Source organism: Syngnathus leptorhynchus, chromosome 11 (genome assembly GCF_054491065.1).
Source record: "Syngnathus leptorhynchus isolate UIUO chromosome 11, UIUO_Slep, whole genome shotgun sequence".
Lineage (NCBI taxonomy): Eukaryota > Metazoa > Chordata > Actinopteri > Syngnathiformes > Syngnathidae > Syngnathus > Syngnathus leptorhynchus.
Genome location: NC_141205.1, coordinates 9,792,979 through 9,813,799, shown reverse-complemented (window position 1 = coordinate 9,813,799; position 20,821 = coordinate 9,792,979). Strand labels below are relative to the sequence as shown.

Genomic DNA, 20,821 nt, shown 5'->3' with positions numbered 1-20,821 from the left:
AAAGATTCATCATTACACACTGGGTCCCCCACAAGAAAAAAAAAAAAAAAGCATGCATTGTGTAGAAATCCATCTTCACGTGCATCCAGACAAGGATAAAAGGACAAACCGTCACAGGATATATCCATAAACTGATTTAATAAAACTATGCAATGGATTTCCATAATAATTTGCTCACATGCACCAGGGACAAGGAAGTCAGGCTATGCATCCTAAAACGGTCTAATCTCTCACAGTCCTCTTGCTTTTTCCTTGACGTTTGTGTCATTTTGTAAAACAGCTCTTTATAATCCATATTGTCTTTTTAACTCCCACAATGCAAGATGCTAATGTTCAAAATAGGGCAGAGATAATGAAAACGATAAACCCAGGATGATTTTTAGCAGTCATTTATTGTACATTAAAATACATTTCCCCCCCACACTGGAGTGTTTACAAGTCGATGGGAGAACAGCAGCCATCGTTCAAGGACACAATCATCGAGAGAATCGTAAAAGTGTCATAGTCAACATCATCCATTCAGAAACACATAAGGACAATATTTCTGCCATCCTCGCTGCCTACTTAGCATCGCACATTAATCTCATTTTAAATATCGAAACGCAAAACGACAAAGTCAATGAGGTGTCGCCAACGCGGGGACCCAACTTTTGTAACCTTTCAGTTCTGGCGTCCTGATTGGTTGAGCCCTGTGTTGTTTTTGTTTTTAAAGCAGACCAATGGATTGTACTCATCAGAAACGTAACCCTGACAGATCGGTGCAAATCAACAACCACAACAACAACAGAGACAAGCAACATTACAAACTTTGTCCTTTCCTGCTTAGCCACACAAGCAGGTCGAGGTGCAACATGACAAAAAAAAACGACAGTTTTGTTCCAGACTGGCTTAATGAAGGATGACTCACGCGCTGGATTCAAAACACACGCGGTCACGCACACAAATCAGCCAGCGTGCTAGATTTGTCTGCGAGACAAGAGGTTCTTCGGACTCGTTCCGCTTAAGCTGAATACTTGAAACAAACACGTCTGTGATTTTATTCCGTGGATTAGTGGCGATACGGCACCACTAAGCATTGATTGAACATCACCTAGGAGAATACGTTATTCCTATAGCTACGTCAAAAACCAACGAGGAACGACATGCTCAACCACAGAACTGGAAACGGAAGTCACTCTGAGAAAAGAAAGGTCCTGGTGGATGAGAGTGAATGTCACAAAGCCCAACCTATAAAACACCTTTCGTTACATTTTCCTGTGCTCCCTGGGTGAGTAGTTTGGACTTTCTTTCAAATTTTATAGTTGGCATAATACCCATTTGATACCGCGACAAATCACTCGGCTTTATATTATTTCCTATCGGGAATTTACGGTTTGCAACTTGGATGTCCCACACAAATGATGAGTGTAATTTCGACTTGACTGAGGGGGGGGGTCATCATAGGTTAGTGATAGATGATGCCACATTCCCGCTTATCTGGCAATTCAGAACATGGGAACAGCTTAGGAATGTGAATTGAGGACTCCCTATCTCTCGTAGTAATTCTCATGAAGTGTGTTGCAAAGGGAGCATACGGAGAATTTTTTTTTCCATTTTTTTCCCTCAAATAGCAGTATTGTTTTCTGGTATAGACACCTTCAGGGTGGACAGACACAAAAAGTGCAGCGACAGTGGAAGGTTCCACAGGTTGGAACAAAGAAAAACCAAAGAAAAGAGACAAAGAAGTCACCCGGAACAACATAAGCATTACAAAACAGATGATCGCTGCCTGATTTCATCTCCGAGGACAGACCCTTTGCTTCCATTTTGTTTTCTCTTAAGTGACAGCCATCACAAGTCAGACATCACTGAGGCTCAATCCGGAAAAACAAAAAAAAAAAAGCAGCGGCACCGTGTGACTGACTGCATTAAACGAGAGTGTCGTCGGCGTTTCGGCTAGCGTCAACTGGGACAGACTTCGGCTTGAAAATGGATCGTTTCAAATCTCAAATGGAGTCTTTTGGTGGCTCGGACGTACACCTCAAACGCAACATTTTCAATGTTTTCCCGAGGACGGCCGCGCGGATCTCTTAAAGGCGTACGGTATTAATCCGCAGAGGCTGCACATTCTTGCCGTTAGCGTGGCTCTGGCCAGGACTGAAATAAGGGAAGACCTTCATAGGGAATTTCTCACGGTAGGTGTACAGCCAGGACATGTTGTCGGCGTTGTAGAAGATGAGCAGGCCTTTTGGGTAGTCCAGGTACACGCCCACCTTCTCCAGCTTGCTCTTGACGTTGAGACGGGTCCAGGGCTCGGTGCAGGCGCTGTACTGGTTGCCGTCGTGCATGACTATGCAGTAGAAGCCGCGGCCCGGTTGGATCTGGATGCTTCCCTTGCGGCTTACCGTCTCGCTGGCCACGCCGATCATCCACTGGGTCTTCTCCGACACCATCACCTCCCAGTAGTGCACGCCGGACGCGAAGCCCTCGGCGCCCAAGACGGACACCTCCACGTCGAAGCGGCGTGGCGAGTCCTGCAGTGGCTGCGGGTGGAGGTTCCCGTAGGCCACGATGGTACAGTCATCGGATAGGATCAGTCTTTGGTGGGCCGTGATGGGGTCTAGCGTCAAGGCGGCGGGCACTGACAAGTAAAAACATCATGGGGAGTTTAGAATTGAAGTCAGTTGACTTTCTTTAGTACCATCAACTGCATTTAGTAAATCAAAATCAAACTACATGAGCCCGCTGTGGTTTATATAAAGTGTGTAAGTCATTTCAAGCTGAGCTAATTCAAACTAAAGACTAAGCGAGAAGCTAAAAATGTGAGCTAACATGCAAACAAAGTCTTAACGTCTTCCTTGTGTAAAATATCGTAGAAGCGCTGCAACCAACTTTCAATATAAATGATTATATTGGAACAAATATTGTTCCTGTCCTGGCTAGTCTAAATAAAACAAAATAAATATATGTACGTTTTTTAATATATATAAAATAAGCACGAATTCTTGCGCAGTACCATAAAGGCAATTCTGAATACCATAAATGGAAAATATGTAACGGTTGGTCCGCCCCAAAAATATAAGAATTACAGTCCTTACATACCGAGGCCTGAAACAGCGAGATAAAAATGCAATTTCGTAAGTTTGCAAAGTACACGCCTGGCATTATTGCAGGTCCGTGTGAAGCGAGGATCATTTAGACAACCTTTTCCTCCCTGACGCAGGGGAGTAAGATTTGCGAGTGAGGGGGAAGATACGTGCCGATTATATGTTGTGTATGCTGCGGGGAAAACATTCCCCCGTTATCATTTAATACTAAGTGCACCTTTGCAAAAGATGCCTTCTCTCTTTCAGGGTAGGGAACTCACAAAACGAGAAAGCGTGTCAACATCGCAAAGGCGATAGCGCTGTGTGCTCCGAGCTCAAAGATGACTGATGACTTGTTATTGCGCCCACCTGGCAGCATCACTTTGACAGAGCCGCGTTTAAAGACAGCCCAGAGCAAAAATGTCGCTCAATTTTGGCAAAAAAAAAAGCCGAATATAGAAATTGATTCTACTATGGGAGTCGATGCTAGGAGGCATTTTGGGGCTGAAAGATTTGATCCTGCTCTCCCGTGTAAATATTCTTAAATGAATGTGATTGACACTGAAAAGTTAACCTAGCAATATTTGCTTGATAAAGTGGAATCAGATATTGTTGTGTGGAAAGCAATTGTCGCTGTCCAACAAATCACTTTGTTGACCATAAGACAATAAATACCAAATTATGTGTGCGGGAGTTTTTGTGACCGCTTTAATTTTGCATTAAAAAAGAAAAAAGAAAAAAAAGCTCGGGTTAAAAATAGCAAAGTGGTAAGTGGCTGCCATCCAGCCGGCGGACAAAATGGTGCCTTTGCCACTTATGCTTGTTACGACCATTTAAAATTCGCACACGGGAATAACAAACAACAGTCTCGTGGTGAGAACAACGCTTTGTTCTTAGCAGCTAGCCAAACGATAGATGAAGGATGGACGTCTTTGTTTCGTCTCTGGCAACCCCCGCTGATGGATCGGAACCAATTGTTCCATTTGGCTGTCAGTCAAGGACAGAAGAGGGAAGCCTGGCCTCTCCTTATTGGCTGAATGTTGAAATAGGAGTACTAACACAAACTCCTCTGCAAATAATTTGGTATTAACAGTCAAGGTGAATAAATACTGCCGTGTTTAAACGGCTGTGGTTATAAAAAAAAAAAAACCCAAAAAAACTTCAACCGTACCATGACGAGCTGAAGCGTACATTCCCTTTGCCCCTGCTTACCTGGAGAAATATCCTGAAAGAGAGACTTCCAGATGGTGTACTGCAAAGGTCCCATGTACTTGGATGTGGGGAAGTCCTCATAAGTCAGGTTGGTCTCATGGATTTTCCCTTTAATCCTGCCACGGAAACAGATCAATGGCAATCTAAAGCCACTCAATTGCCGCTTGCTAATAATGCAGTGCCTGGCTCCACGCCGGGTGATTCATCTTGTCTGTCGGTGAAATGCCTCGCTCTTATTAGCATTAATTGACTTGAGTGACTGAATGGGGTTAGATGATGAAGATGTCAACTCCTGTAGGACCTGGTTACTTCTTGGACCGAGAAGATTCAGCCTTTATGGAATGTTATATTGCCAGGCGTGATGTAAAAACCTTGTAGTCTACGGAAAGACCTGGCGACTCTTCAATAAAATGGATTCGATATGTTTCTCGATACATGCGGTGCGATACGATTCAAAGACGATTTATTTTAAAGCGCAACGATTCGATTCGATGGAATCACGATCTGATTCAAAATGGTACGGTATGATGATTTTTGTTTTCGTCACTTTACAGTATGAATGAAGTTGTCAGGTTACAGGAAATGTGGCATCTCCTTTGAAGACTATTCTCTTCCATAAAAGATGTTTTGATAGCTTTCTGAATACATTTAAAAATGGAACAATTTCAAGGAGCGGTCAATAGCATATTTTCTCCTTCAGAGAAAAGTAGAAAATGAGAAAGTTTCCCGATTTCAAATGTCCAGTGACATTTTAATCCCACTAGCTCGATAACTAATCTCATGCTCCCGAACGGCGATATGATACGGTTCAATTAAAACGGCCTCTACGAACCTTCTCAGATTAAACCGGACAGCTGCTTTTCGGGGACTAAAACACCATCTGTGCAGGGATTATCGGGATTTGTCACACAAATCACGACTCGTTGCAAAAGTTTTGTCAGGAAGTCCCCGATGTTGCAACGTTGCTCTCACCTCTCGGATGTGACTGCCACGCCCTCGAGGAAGTCGTGGCGCCCCGTCTCGTCGAGACGTTCCCGCAGCATCTGGATGCCCTCCTTGACGTCGCGTAGCTGCTGGCTATAGCGCTGGATCTTGTGCTCGATGTCGGTCAGCTTGCGGGCCGTATCCATCTCCAGTTCTTCCAGCATGCTCTTCTGACGCTCGCGTAAGAAGCGGTGGAGGCGCTCGAAGGCGTCGCCGATGGTGGCGCGGAGACCTTTGGCTGATGACTGCAAAGGAGACGGAATAACAACTCACTCTTGGCTCGCTACCAACATTCAAAAAAGGGCTTCAACAAGACGATGCTAGCATTCCAACAAAGACGAATGTGAATTATTGTGGTTGATTAAAAGGCTCGCACACAGTTTTCAAGAGGAGCGAGTCAGCTGAACAATTTCAAGGAAGCAGCCGGTGGTAAAGCAGAACACTTGAGCTCCCCGATTTGAGAGATAGACAAAACGATCTCAAAGAGAATGAGTCATCCGAGTGCTATCAATGTGACTCAACAAAAAAAAAAAAAAAAGCATCGAGGAGGTTGTCAAGTCTAAGCAGCAGCCAAAAAAAAAAACACTTTATGAAATATTTGGTGAACAGATTTTTCCATTATCTTGACTTCCAAATCTGTTTCTACAAATATTTATATGCCATCATCTGAACTCCCTTCCCCCTAAAAAAAAAAAATCCCTCAAGCATCCAACGACCGCCGCCTTTTTCTCTAACATGTCCCGTGTCGCCGGGCAAAGCTTGGGCTTTCGAAAGGCAGACGACACCCTAATTGGGTACGGGAATCGATCCTACGCTGGCTACAAGAAATGTGTAACAACACTACACCACCGATGACCTTCAATCTGGATGTACAATCAAATGAGTTCTTCTTTGAGATCAAGTGTTTGTCCTAGGAGACACTCCATTGACACACCGTCATTGTTTGGGAAAATTACAATCATTAGGGCCCTTTGTTACAGAAAAACCACTTATTCTCGATATAGTATCAATCTTTCGTCTGAACTTTAAGATTTAATTACAGTGGGCTAAAAACTCCCTCTTTTTTTCTTGGCTTTCCTGGGAAGCGCTTAAAGGCGGTGATTTGTCAAAGAGCGTGACAGTTATGACATTAGGGCGGGCTGCGCGCGAGCCCTCCGAGCGAGTTGATGAGCGCAGTGGGCGGATCAAGCGGCTCCGTGATCAGTCTCGTTGGCATGCCGCTGAGGTGCAGCAGAACGTGATGGTACTGAGCAGGTGTTTGGAAAAAAAAGGTTCTCATCGCTTCATGCAGGAATTAGTGAGACACAAATGGACACAATGGCCTCGGACACAAATGTGTTGGTAACGTGTGTGTGTTCCAGAGAGAGGCCAAATGTAATTTGATTAGCCCACTGAAGAGTGCATGAAAGGATGGTATCCCGCAGTTAGGACACGTCAACCCAATGGGTTGGTGTCGCTTTGACGGGAAGTGATGCCATGTTCCAACTTGGCACAGCAGGTGCGCTGCGGCGTTTCGCTCTGTGTGTGTGTGTAATCTAGTGGAGTGTGCGATGGTAACTGTCACTCCGGCTCTCGAGAGAAGATGGCCTTTTGTGAGAAAACGGAGAAGCAAATATATGTGGAACCACAATGTCGCTTAGGAGTACAAATTGTACCAGTCGACAACAAAAAAAAATTATGAAGAAAAAACAAACAGATTTTTATCAGTCAAGAAAAAGAAATTAGGATTTCTCTTTTATTATAAATGCACCACATTTTTACCTGTCAACAAAAAATAATAAGAAAAAAAAGACATTTCTACCAGTCGAGAAAAAAATAAAACGTCATATCTTTACCAGTCAAAAAAAAAAAAAAAAAAAAGGGAAAAAATAAAAAACATATTTGTGAGAGGAAATTTAATCTACAAAAAAAAAACAAGACCTAGACTGTAGAGGCCAGAATCTTCGGCATCTAATTATGGAATTTTATTTTTTTACTTTTGTGGCATGACTGCTTCTGGAAAGAATTATTTGGAATTCTGAAAGACCGGTGACCGATACTGCACTAGCCAATGTTTCACTGTCTACTCTCATGAATGTATATTTACAGGGTAGCTGGGTGAGTGAGAGGTGTTTGTTTAAGGAGGAGGATTGCTGCAGTACCTTGGTCTCAGTGAGCTGTCTCTGCAAGAGCTGCAGGGCCTCGGTGTGACCCTTCTCGCTGTCCTGCAAGGTGGCCAGCTGCTCATTCATCTCCCTCTGCGATGCAACCAAATGACAAGCACAGTCCAGTCAGCGAGCCGTGATCAGGCCAAGCAGACAAACGCTAACAGATAACAAAACAATGCTGGGCTTGCTCAAATGGTGCCTACGGGACAGTTGCACGGAAATGCTAATGCGGCGTTTCATCTCAACTCCATCCAGCTCTGTTGATCCAACTTTGCATTGTTTGTTGTTCTTACTCGGTCAGCTTGAGCACGGATTTAAAAACCCACAGCGAGAAAACAAGGAATGCAGATGGAGAGCCGAGGCATGAAACGATGGCATGAAATCGCAGGGTGGCCTCAGAGGAAAGCGGCTCTCATCTCTTGTCTGGGCTCACGCTGGTTCTGCTCAGCCATCCTCAGGTCTCCTCACGCAAGGAGCAAGACTCTGGGAAAGCTGTCACAAAGAATGCAGGTTTACACACACATCCCGTAAAATGGAGTACACACACATCTGGGATGAGCAGATGTTGTCTCCATCTTTAATTAGCACCTGGTTGGTGTTGTTTGCCTCATTTTCTTGTTCTATCATGTTAAGACGTGTTATGTATTTCACTTTACTGGATGAATAGATTTAATTAAATCCTGTACCAAATATATCGGTATGGTGTTTCCAGTTACGAATCGAAAGTCTTCCCCGTAAGAGGCGTCAGGTCTTCTATCCGCAATGGATTGTAGACTTGCCCACCAAGCTCTAAGGAAAAACCAATTATTGGGCATATCGGTGGTCTTCATGTCAGCATCTTGCTTCTGATTCAGAGTGAAACAAATGGCGGAATCGCCAGCGTCATCTATTTTATATTCCACAGTTGAGGTAATCACGCCGCTTGGTTGCTTGGCCCCCGTGTCGCCTCCCTTGAACACCTACGGCAGCACATATCGCCCAAATGGAGCTGTCGGCTCAGGCGAGGTGGGCGGCGGGAAGGAAATCACTGAGATACTCAGTTGAAATAAATATGAGGAAAGATCTCTGCTGACAAAGGAATACTATAAGCATTTAAAACACGGGACGGGGATGAAAATTCACTGAGCTCAAGAGCTTGCTAGAAAATGAACCGAGATGCTGTATTTCTCTTCTCAAGGACCCCAAGGAGAGGAAAACAAACGTAGTGAGCTCGGGTGGTGGAAGAGCGTGACTCTCCATGTTAATGATGGCAGTGCGGCAGTTGACAGACTGACCGAGAAAATGTGCTTCTCTGCTATTATGTTGAGTCTGGTGTGAAAATGAGCAACAATTGTTACAGAGCATATTATGGTGGATGTGTTATTATTATAACCCCCCCCCCCCCCGTGAAATTTCAGGCAGGTCATGCATCTTACTGCTTACACCTCGGGGTGCCATGAAATTGGAGACCATCAACTTTGACTTTGCAAACTAGCCACCGCTATCTGGAGGATAATCTAGCAGAAGTGTTAAGAAGTCGAAAAGTAAACTCAAATAGTAATGACCAGATGCACTGTCAGTATAATATATAAGGTTCAATTTTTCAAATTTAGTCCAAATATGCCCAAGTGTTGTTTTTTTTTTGGTAGGGCAAACCTCTGCAATTTTTTTTTTTTTTGGGGGTGACACGTGTGCAAGCAATTGGATCTGAAGTCCTGGTGCACTGCAGATGGGCGGAGTAAGACAAAAAGCAGTTGACTGAATCCTAAAAGGGACGTTTGTGTCCGCTTTGCTCTTGTATGTTTTGGTCGATTGTTGAAGCAAGTCTCTCACCTGTCCGTCCGATCAAGGTGGCCGCCAGTCTGACGTGACACTTTGCCAACATTGTCAGCTTGCAGAATAAGTGCAAAAAAAAAAAAAAAAGAGCTAATTTAATTCTGCCAACCACACTTGCATTGAAATTACAGTGAAACTAAGGAGAGACATGATTCATGACCCAGAACTAACTAAGCGGAAATTTCCATTACTCTCCACAGACAAAACTGTTTGCAAACACAGCCAGCTCTAAACAAGACGAGGAAAACTTTTTTTTTTTTGTTTATGTGGATGACAGAAGTGGTTAGCCTCACTAATTTTGGCTATTCCAATCTTCATTAGTTTTAAAATATTCATACCAGCGAGACCGCCGGAAAGGAACGGGAGCAGCGGCGCGAAGCTAAGCTTTATTTTTGTTGCCACAATGTTGCATCCAATAATGCGTCGGCAACAACTTTGTAATCGAGAAAATTTCATTTCTATTGTCTACACTTGTGTGACTTTAAAACACCATATACGACGAGCGGCATTTCTTATTTGAGTTTTCTCGAGGCGGTATGACCGGGGATGAGACGTAAAAGCTCAAATTGTCAGATTGGATCATTTTGCAGTTTCGTATGCGTGACGCTAATAATGAAGCCCTTCCCAGATGAAGGATGTCAATTTCCAGGCTCACCGTCATTCTCTGCTCCGTGCTGAAGGGCTTTATTCATTATTTATAGCGTCTAAAAGCGCACGCTTCCCCGTGGCTCTGCATTAAAAGCAAACGCAAACCCGTGCGTCCGTCCATACTGATGCCAGCTTTATTATTCCGGCCAGCTCCTGCAGGATATATAGCAGAGCGTTGGGTCAGCATGATGAAGAATCAAACAAAACATGCACCTTTGTAGGCCTGGAAAATGACTTTGAAAAGCCTCCAGGATGGAAAAATATGCTCTTAATATTATCTGACATCCCACAGACTTCATTCTTGGATGCAGGTTGGCCAAAGATGAATGCTGCATAACACATAAAGACTATATCAGAAAATTGTTTGATAGCTTCATTATTAAAATATCAAATAGTTATTAGTACCTAGTTGGATGACTTTTTAGTTTGACTTGAGTGATATTATTTAAAGGGCTTTTCACACTGCACTTAGGTTTCTTGGTATTTGTTGTTGTTAATTCGACAATACTGGCATCACTATGATAATTTGTGATTAATTGTGATATTAATTTTTATATTATTTAATCTCTAATGCTATCCCAAGTTTGAAGAGATGGCGATGAGAAAAGACGATGTAGCGGCTGCTTGCAATTGTCAATAAATAGGGCGAGCCATGCAAATGATGACTTGGGGCTCTAACGCTCTAACTTGGAACGAGGAAGTATGCAAATGCGACACTCCAAATTGAAAAAGCAAAAGAAACAACATGGCTCGGCTGTTTGAATAGTTTTGAATATTATTCATCCCTCAACTGTAAGGAATGGATTGTGGGATATCGTATCACGCACATAGTTGTGCCTTTGAGGGTGAACTTGTGAGTCAGAGAAAGGTTTCCAGGACTGATGCCACAAAAGATCATGCACTATTTTTAATTCAAGTATAACACCTTCAGGTAAAAAAGTTATTCAGCATTTCTGTGCATTGCATTCTGTGCTCAACTTGTCTTGGCAAAAAAAAAAAAAAAAGAAGAAGAAAAATGCTGCCAAGGCAGACACTCGCATAGCTGCTGTGTTTATCAGAAGAAATTGTATACTGCATTCCACTCATTTCTCCATTTCCACTATTACTACAAACACGGCTGAAAAATGTAATCCAACCTTATCTTAAATTCACACCTAAACAAATTGATCAATCTCTTTCCGAGCATAAGTGGCAACATCGCTGCTCTCGTTTTTCTGATGTTTATTTTCTCCAAACAAACAACAGAAGAAGGAGATGAATGCACAACACAACGCTTCCATCGAAAAAAAAAAAAAAGGGTGGGGGGATACAACACACCCTGAAAATGACCCCCGAGATATGTATGACTGCCAGAGGAATTTCACAATCCACTGAATGCCAGAAACATCTTTTTTTTTTTTTTTTTTTGGTAAAGCCTCTTAGGATTAGTCAGATCTCTAGTAGTCAGCATGTTATTAATATAAAACCATGTAGAATGTGTCAAGAACATAAATCTCCCGCTGAGAATGTGCGATGGCGCTTCGGCGGCCTAATGGAATGGACGCGGCCCAGGGGTCAGTGTACTCCACTTGTGAGCAATAAGCAGAGTTGGCTGACCTAATTAAGTGCGCGCCTGGCTCTCCTATCACTTGGGTCCTCCATCAGCCAAGACGGAATGAATAATTCATCAGAATAAATAATATTAATAAGAATACATTTAGAATGAAGTTGAACTGTAATATAACGCCATATTGAGTTGTGACCTATTATTGTTTTATTGTGATGACTTTTAATTATACACAATGAATGAATTAAGTTATATTTATTTACCTCAAGACTTTGGTTGCAGTCATGAGGTACTACTGTATGTCAACCACAAATTTGGCAGAATGAATTGTAATTGCACATCCCCTACAGTAGGTGGCAGTGGTGCTCACATTGCCAGTGTGTGCAGGGACTATGAGCTGTAAGGAGATATAAATTGCAGTGAACAAACTCTTTCAAGACATCATGGATAAATATTTAACAAAGATGAAAAGAAAAATCGAAGGAGATTTAAAAATCAATGTTAATACAGTTCTTTTTTCATAGGTTGATCTATATTTCCTTTAATAAGGACACAGGCAATGTCAGGCAGAGGTACCCTTACAACAATTTTTAAGACAAATGATATTAATGGTTACAAAAAGTTTTCTATCATCTAATAATTGAGAAGCGGTGAATTGGAACAACTCGGAAGTCAACCTGCATCGCCACATTGGAGCAATCGTTGTATTTGCCAGATCAGTAGCACATTTGTAGCAGCTAGCCCGACTCCTTGGCAATAAATTAGCACTTCGAGTTGATCATACGTTGCCGCTTATATTAAACTGCAGCACACATTTGGCTTGAACCACGTCGCCGCTAGAAGAACTGCCTCGCGCTCATACTGCTGCAGGGAAGCTCATTTGTTATACAGTGACACTTAAGCAATAAGTCACAGCCGCGTGACCGCCTCTGCTTATTAGCCTGACCGTCAAAGCTAAATGGCTATGGCTACCTAATGCCATTAAGGATAATAGAAAACAAAGTTTAAGGGACTGTAAAGCTCATCACACGGCAATTAGGCCAAATTGGTGATTGCTAACATAACTTAAAAAAACGCAGACCGGACACAAAGTGAGGTACATTTTTGTCCTATGGATAGTTATCAAATATTCTGCATTTCAATTCGCCAATAGGTTTCAAAGATGAAATTACTTTAACCTGCAGTGTTAGATGATCCCGAGTTTGGTCTATTTGGAATTCAACCAAAATTTTGGCGAGTGAGAGCCCAGGTAAATGAGCATACAGAGAGTTTTTCTGATATTTAGCTCACCTCAAGTCGCTTTCGCCTATCAATAGTATCTTTTGCTATGGATCTCATGACTTTGTTTGCATTCTACCTGAAGTGGTTGACAAGTGGTGTTCAATCTAACGGGGGAAAATCAGTGTCGCTTCCGAAGCTGGCGATTACGCCAACATTGCTCTTGGTTATGTTGACAAGATTCCCCTGATTCTATAGATACTAAGAAGAGTCTGAAAACGAGAAGTGTGGGAGTGCCTCGAGCTGTGCGGTATCCTACTGCAGCGGGAGTCGAGCTGGAAACACAGGTTGGGAGGCAAACAGAAATTGACCATCACTTTCCCACTTTGACAAAAGAGACGTTTAACAGGTAAACAACCTCCGGCTTCAATTATAGAGGAGGCGCTCGGGTGATTGGAAGCTCGGCTCAAATTAAATCATCTGCTGCAAATCACAGGGACGGGGGGGGGGGGGGGGAATTACAACAGATTACAGTCCGGCCGTGCCCACTGCCAGGTTGGTCTCTAATTCTAATCTGTTTTAATTCCACAGCTAATCAAGAATTCAGCAGCGGCTCCCATAATCCCAAACAAAACATTAAAGCGGTCAAAACTCACAAGATGCATATCTATGTCCTTTGCTTTACTGGTCCGTCTGCCTGAAAAGGAGGCGAAGTGAAAGCAACATCTTTGGCTGTCTGCTCACATGCATTTAATGTCATCTGTGAGCTGCTTTCACTTGTGATCTCCATCACATTGCGTGGAGGGAATGCCTTAACACTAAGCCTGGCTTTAAGGTGTGGAACTTTAAAAGCACCGCACTCCCTATTTCAATTACTCAGTCCACCGGGAGGCCCCAGGCTTCAATTGTTATATGATTCCAATAAAAAAAATAAAAAAAATCACCCCCAAAGTCTGACATTTTTGGAGTTCAACCAATCTTTTCTGGAAAAAAAAATAAATACATCACACAAAGTTTTTGGATGGGTGATTCAAAAACACAACAAAGTGACAGTATCACTCTGTAAACACCTTCCTGTTTCTATTAGACACGTTTTAACTTGGTAATAATTCAAATTTGTATGCATGTCAGAATGCGCCACTAACACAGTACTCAAGTCAGAATAACACTTGTAAAAAACACTTCTAGGTTTACACGTTGAGTTTTACGATGAAGGCACACAAATAAATAACACAACTTGGAAGTCAACATGTGATTTAAATAACTCGGGAGGTTCCACACAGGTTTACTGCTACTTTAAGCTCACTGCCACCTTTTAAGCATCAAATCAATCTTTGGTGCTTTCTACTAAAATGGCTTTCAGAGCACGTACACGTGGCTAATGCACTACGCGGCATTTCTAATGCACGGCAGATACACCGACTTCTGAATCTCACTTAAGCTAAGTGCGGGCCAAAAGTAATCATCTTAACGAGGCAAAATGTTGCCTTTGATGGATGCACTACCAGCTCCACTTTCTCGGTTAAGCGCTTCCGTTTATCTTTTAATCTACCGACGATACGTGCGTAGATAAACACTCTACCCTGTCACATTCACGATGTTAGGAAAAAGCCTGAATGTGAGGTTTAGGACTTCTATTCCTCTCACGGGACATGACTTCTCGTTATTGCGATTCCATTTCACTTTTATTTTGCCAAGTATATTTTTTTTGGGGGGGTGGACAGTGCCCCACATAGCCACCCCTAGCTCCACCACTGTTTATGAGCAATAAATAAAGGAGAACGAGTGTAAGTCAATCCAGTTTAAGTAAATATGTAATATTTGTATTTTTTTGTATTTGTATTTGTTCCTGAATGTCTGGTGATGACATGTCGTTTACCTAAATTTGGTAGTAAATATTATAAATATTGTATTGTAAATATTGTAGTGGCGCATGGCTATATCAATACCGTATTGACTGTAGACAGGTCATTTAAAGTATGAAATTTGCAAAAGGCACATTAGCTTTGTTTGAGTGTGGAATGTGTGTGACTTTGAACTCTGCCTTTTACACACCCTGCTGGCTCACATTAATCGCTCGGCAGTAACGCTCCATGTGGAAAAATAATCATAGCAAACTACAGCGACATAGCAAATCTTAAACGGCAAAAGCACAATAATAAAAAGAAATATCTTTGAGCAGTGAAGTCGCAATATAATGTAAGATTGGATGAATGTATATTTTTCCCAAGTGTTTGTTGCCCAAGCAATCTCTCTGATACCGTGTGACAAATAGCTTGCTTTGCAGGTTAGGTGGTAGATTAAATCCTTAGTTACTGAGAGCTTAAAAAAAAAAAAATGACTCACAGCGAAGACCGTCGAAAAAAAGATGACTCCAAAAGAACGAGAGGTGAAGCTGCTAGCGGGAAAGAGGACAGGCGAGATGATGCGAAACCACAAAGGTGGTGGGGGTGGCATCTGTGGGTGTCCTTGAGAAGGTCTGACTCATTACTGCAGAGGCACAGCCAAGTGCCGTGGCCACGCTCAGAAGAGTGAGCGGCGGCCTGCGAGAACATCTCAAAAATGTGACAAAGACATCGATGCAGGTGGCAGAAATGCAAATGGGCTTTTTTTTTTTATATTTCATGCGTCTGGCGGGCTGGTAATAGGCCAACGGGAACGGCGTTAATAGCAGATGACACGCAAGGTGCATCTGGATGCTTTCAATGGCAGAACGGCGTGGGCGGATTCATTTGAAGTCTCTAGCAGCGTGGGCTTTAGTCTACTACACAGCTGGCTGATGCTCTTATTGCTTCACATGGCGTCCACTGTATCCATCTACTTTCCAAATATGCTCTAATTAACAACCCCCGCCATCATGCATCTGCTTGCTCACGGCTGTCAAGTAGAGTGTAAAGACTTCTTTAGGGCAAGCAGACAGCAGGAGTTCTTGGTCACACACACACACTCTCCATCATCTAATTAAGGACTGAGATGTTCATGCAGAAGTCGTCATCTTTTGAAATGATTTTTCATGTTTCATATCTTTTTCATGATTTTTAACAGTGCAGTTGATAAAATGCCCATTAATGTGGGAAAGGAAAACTATTGACTTGACAAGTTGCCCAAGTCAGCTATTTATTGAACTACAATAGCTCACAGTGTGTTTTAATGAGTTTAAAGCTTGTGGGAAAGATTTATATAAAAAAAAAAAAAAAAAAAAGTGACTGCTTCTATAGTGCAGCTTTTCACCTATAGCAGGTTGGTCTGGCTCATAGAATATCTGCACCAAATTTGAAATGGAAGCCTAGCGAGGTTAGTTGTGCTTGACTACCAACATTACAAGTTTAAAAAAAAAAAAAAAAAAAAACTCTACTAACACGGCTCCACAAACTCTGGTCTTAACTGAATGTACTGTGTGCACGAAGAAGGTCACGCCCCGAGGAGATCCGTACATCACATTCAATAGGTTGTTTGGCATTGACCTTCTCCTTCACAACGGAATTACTGGATGTGCTCCAAATTCCGGCAGGATATATTTCATATTTAGAGTTCTCACACTGAGTCTGCCTTCCTTTGAGTAGAATTCATTAGTGGGTTACACCGTGTCCTTTGCACTGCTATAATGTCACACTGATTACACATTGCTACCGATGTATCATAATCTGACCTACACACACCTTTTATTCTAAAATAAAAATAGTTTCTTTAAAATGTAAAGTGCATTATAAATACATTTATTATCAGCATTATAATTATATCTGTATTTTTTTTTTTTAATGATTATTGTTATTACTATTATTATAAACGTATTGAGGTGAGCTAAAATGAACCGCATGGATGTTGAGAAATCAGTTTCTTTGCCCAACGCAAATATAGCCAAAGGATGCAAACCAACGGGAGGTAAAGCCACCGCCATGCAACACGTCTCAAGGGCCCGCCCGGGTCAGCCGAGTGACATGCCAGGCTAAGGAGATTACAGCCTGCTAACAACCAAGCGAGGGCTGCCCTCTTTAGTAGTGTGCAATGCAAGGAGGAAAACAGTGCTGCTAAACAGTGCAGTTCAAACAAACACATTTGCTGATGTTCTTCTTCTTTTATTAATGAGGCTTTTACAGGAGTAACTTGAGAAAAGCCAGAGCTTGCGTCATCTTCAGACCAGCCCGCCATCGAGCCAGAAGAACAATGACAGATTTATTTTTGTTTTGTCTCGCAACCAGGCTTGCGAAAGAAGACTGACAATGACACGTGTCGGCGCAGAAACATCACAAACTCTTTGTGATTCATCTTGAGGGCATTCGTCACGATGTCTGTATTGTCTACTGTTATGTATGGCAAGATACTTGTGGCACTGATCTCGAAACAAAAGCGCAGGGGAGTCGGTGCTTGATCGATGACGCAAGCGACGGCAATAGAGGACTATCGCCGGCACACGTCGCCCTTGTAGGTTTTCGGCTCTATGTGTACACAGCTGTGCCTTGCTGTGAGATAAAGTCCTCCTTCAGTTGACAAAACCTTGGAATAAAAAAAAAAACAAAAAAAAACACACTGACAAAAAGCCACACCATTTGACAGTGATAGCTTGCCACATACGATTTGGTAAGACGAAGAGAAAGAAACAACATTGCCAGTGTTCTACAGCCTGAACATGAAATTCTGGCACTTGAGTAATTGATTGTGCCCGCGGGCGACGTTCTCAAGCATGCTTCTATCTGACACGTCGTTCCTATTCGCTGGCTGGCAGGGAGGAGCAAACAATCGCAAACCTTTTTGTAAGATAACCACGTCAAAGATTATTTCTACATGACTAGATCTTCTAAGGCTGTGCTTTGGTGTTGTTTCTTGTAGGAAAATTCCCACTTGCTGCCTAAAAACCTCCCCACGATGAGATCCTGCTTGATTCCAGTGCTCATAGTTCCCTTTCAGCGCGGCAAATCGGAGAAGCCTCCCAGGCTCCGGCCAGAATACAAAACGGCAGATTGCTGAAGAGCTTCCGAGCCGCGGGACAAGCTGGTAGAATCCGAGGAAAGAGAAACATCACGTGCTGCGACTGATGACATGTCCTCTATCGCTGCACCATTTCACCTTTCTCAGGCTGGCTTCAAACACAGAGACCGGTTGCCATCGATATTTGCGACACGAGCATACACGGGGGCTGAGAATGATCAATTCCCGTAGTGGAGAAGGAAAATAATGTTCAATTAATAGATTGTTTTATTTGTTGAAATGTTGATTTTAATGATGAGTAGGGGAGAACCCCTAGTTGTTCAATTTGAAATTTGCATAATGCATATGTGGTGCAATTTTACACCAAAAGGAACAAGCATTGCAACCTGATACAAAAGCCATGTCAAAGAAAATGGAACAAATCTTGCTAATTTGCCTGGCGATCCACATTAAATCCCCAGCCAGCGAGCCATCACTGGGACCTGTCCTGTTTTTTTTTTTTCTGGCAGAACACCCTGAGCCATTCTGACATCTTATTTGCAAACTAAACCTAAGCTGCATCAGATGTCTATTAGGTTTCAGGAGAAAGAATTATCTTTCCATGAGAATGGTGTGTTGCTTGAGTTGTGTGTAAAGGTCATCTCACTGACTCACCAACAACACAAATAAATATACATAAATAAATAAATAAATAAATAAATAAATAAATAAATGGTATGATAATAGGTATACATCAGATTATGTGCATGTGTGAGTATATTATGTGTGTGTGTGTATATATATATATATATATATATATATATATAGATAGATAGATAGATAGATAGATAGATAGATAGATAGATAGATAGATAGATAGATAGATAGATAGATAGATAGATAGATAGATAGATAGATAGATAGATAGATAGATAGATAGATAGATAGATAGATAGATAGATAGATAGATTTCAATTCACTTTTCCTTGAGTCCCTCAAACAGCCATTTTGCCCTATTTTGGATGCCTCATCTACCCGAGATCAATAAAGTACTCCCTCAAAAAGAAATCATTTTTCAAGCAGGTTAAAAACAACAAAAACAGTTGTTGCTGTAAATATGGACATTATTGATCACAGCCCGTTTGAGCTCCCTAACTAGACAAAAGAGTTAGAGTACAGCATTCAACCACTGGAACGTTTTATTCCTCTCTTCAGAGATGCAAGTAAATCTTTTTTTTAGAAGAAATAATAATAAACTATTTTTTCTAGTTGTTTGTGTGACCAACCTGGATCTCCTCGTAGGCCTCGTCGATGGTGGTGACTTGGTGCTGCTCGTGGAGCGCCGGCTCGTCGCAGAAGAAGCACACCAGGCTCTTGTCGGTGAGGCAGAAGAGTTTGACCTTCTCGTGGTCCTTGCAGGGGTACGAGCTGCGCTGTGCGTTGAGGATGGCGTCGAGCGGGAAGGCCGAGTAGCGCTCCACGATGTTGGACAGCTTGAGGCTGGGCGACAGCAGCGGGTCGGCAAAGGTGCGCCTGCACTCGGGGCAGTCGCGCGCGCCGTGCGGCTCCTGCCGGCTCCAGTGCTCGGTGATGCACTTGCGGCAGAAGTAGTGCTCGCACCCGAAGCTGACCGGATCTTGGTAGATGCTGAGGCAGATGGAACACAGGAGCTCGTCCTTCAGACAGCAAGCCATTTGCAAAGAAAAGGGGAATGCCGCACCACACTCAGGCGCACTTAATCCTCACTTGGGCGGTTCATTGCAATGGAGGAGGAACAATTTGGAATCCTTTGATTTGTCTTGAATAAAAAAAAAAAAAAAAAGAGAAATAAATCATTAATCATGAAATATGACCTCCAGTGAACATGCAGTTGAACATGGGATAACGTTTGGTGGAATGTACACCGTAATCCGTCCCGTTACCTTGCACTAAATTCAATAAAGAAGAAGAGGAACTTGATACGATAAACAAAGGACAACAATGGAGGACATTTTGTGTTACTTCTTCTTGCCATATAGCTCATTCATTGAGCAGAGTAGCAAGTGGGAATCCCCCTACATGAGACTCCTACTCCAAAGCAGGCCTGCTAAGTTCTTGATTCTGACCCACCAAGTATCAAGTAGTACTCCACCAGCTCGTCTCCTAATGGATGCTCCACTGACGTCACACCCTGCTGATCTTAGAATGAACCTATTTAATTCCAAGGCACTTGCAGATGTCCAAAAAAATCAACATTCATCACACTGTGCACTACTAAGTGCAGTGTGAAAAAGCTTTCACAGTGCACACTCACATTTTAATGGTTCAACATTGACTTCCACTGCAAGGAAGTTAATGAAGCGCACTTGATTGATTGCAAAATGAAAACTCTTTACACTTTTTATTGTGAAATACATGATGTCATCATTGTAATTAAACTGATTTATGTTGAAAATAAATCAGGACGCAATGAAGGGGGGAAGAAAGGATAGTTTAGGAAGTTAAGAAGTGCAATGAAATGGAAGCACTTAAAATTTTGTATTTTGAATCCCAACTGTCCACATTCAATCTGCAGTCGTCTGCAGTGTCTAACTTCCTCCCTGCCGGTGTCGCTATATAACAAGCTGCCTTCTTTTTGTGGAGTTTATCAGCTTGGCTACATCACAGAACGTTTTACATGCAGGCAAAAAAAACAAAACGACTTTATTCCCGGCTCACTTGTTCACCTTTAGTTTGTCTTGTTTGCCGGTCAACCAGATTTGTCTACACAAGCGACACAGCCAACAGCAACAGAAGCAAAGGGGGAAAGAGATGAGACCGGACAGAGACCCTTTAAATAGTCCTTTAAAAAGCAACGCGTGAAGCCGGAAACCGCAAGAGGACGTACTAAGGTTTAAATACAAAGTACGTTAGACTGCAGAAAGTGAAATAACTGCATAAAAAGAGAGAAATTGTTGGTCTTACCAGAAGCTGTGAAACGACATCAGCAGCTCCTCCGAGGCAAGTCTCCACCAGGAAGAAGAGCAACACACAGCGGCAACAAGCGCAACCAACTGGCCGGTAAGACAAGGGGTGGTCTTGAGGCAAATATATTAATAAGAGCAAAGTAGTTTGTCGATTATTACTAAAAAAACGGCTGAAATCAAATTATATTCCGCTAGTGTCTTTCTTTTTCAAGTAATTTTGCCACTGAAGCGTCTTCGTGAAATATTGCAATTTAACTTTATTCTAATACCTGCCCTGAATGATTGAACATTCCAGATTTCCTCCACGTTCTTGTCTTCAGTTTTGCTTAAATTAAA

At 42.4% G+C, this 20,821-nt stretch overlaps 1 protein-coding gene across 2 annotated transcripts; it reads right to left on the bottom strand.

Moving 5' to 3' along the window:
* Positions 1-373: 373 nt before the first annotated feature.
* Positions 374-20,574, bottom strand: trim62.1 (tripartite motif containing 62, tandem duplicate 1). Of its 2 annotated transcripts, none has more exons than XM_085924926.1 (6): positions 20,484-20,574; positions 18,827-19,338; positions 7,403-7,498; positions 5,250-5,506; positions 4,278-4,393; positions 374-2,620 (listed from the first exon to the last, which is right to left on the bottom strand). In XM_085924926.1, the coding sequence occupies exons 2-6, from the start codon at positions 19,232-19,234 to the stop codon at positions 2,070-2,072; spliced, it is 1,428 nt and encodes a 475-aa protein (XP_085781052.1). In that variant the 5' UTR covers positions 19,235-19,338; positions 20,484-20,574; the 3' UTR covers positions 374-2,069. The 2 variants fall into 2 exon arrangements, with proteins under 2 accessions (XP_085781052.1, XP_085781053.1); XM_085924927.1 differs by lacking the exon at positions 20,484-20,574 and adding an exon at positions 20,246-20,376.
* Positions 20,575-20,821: the final 247 nt, after the last annotated feature.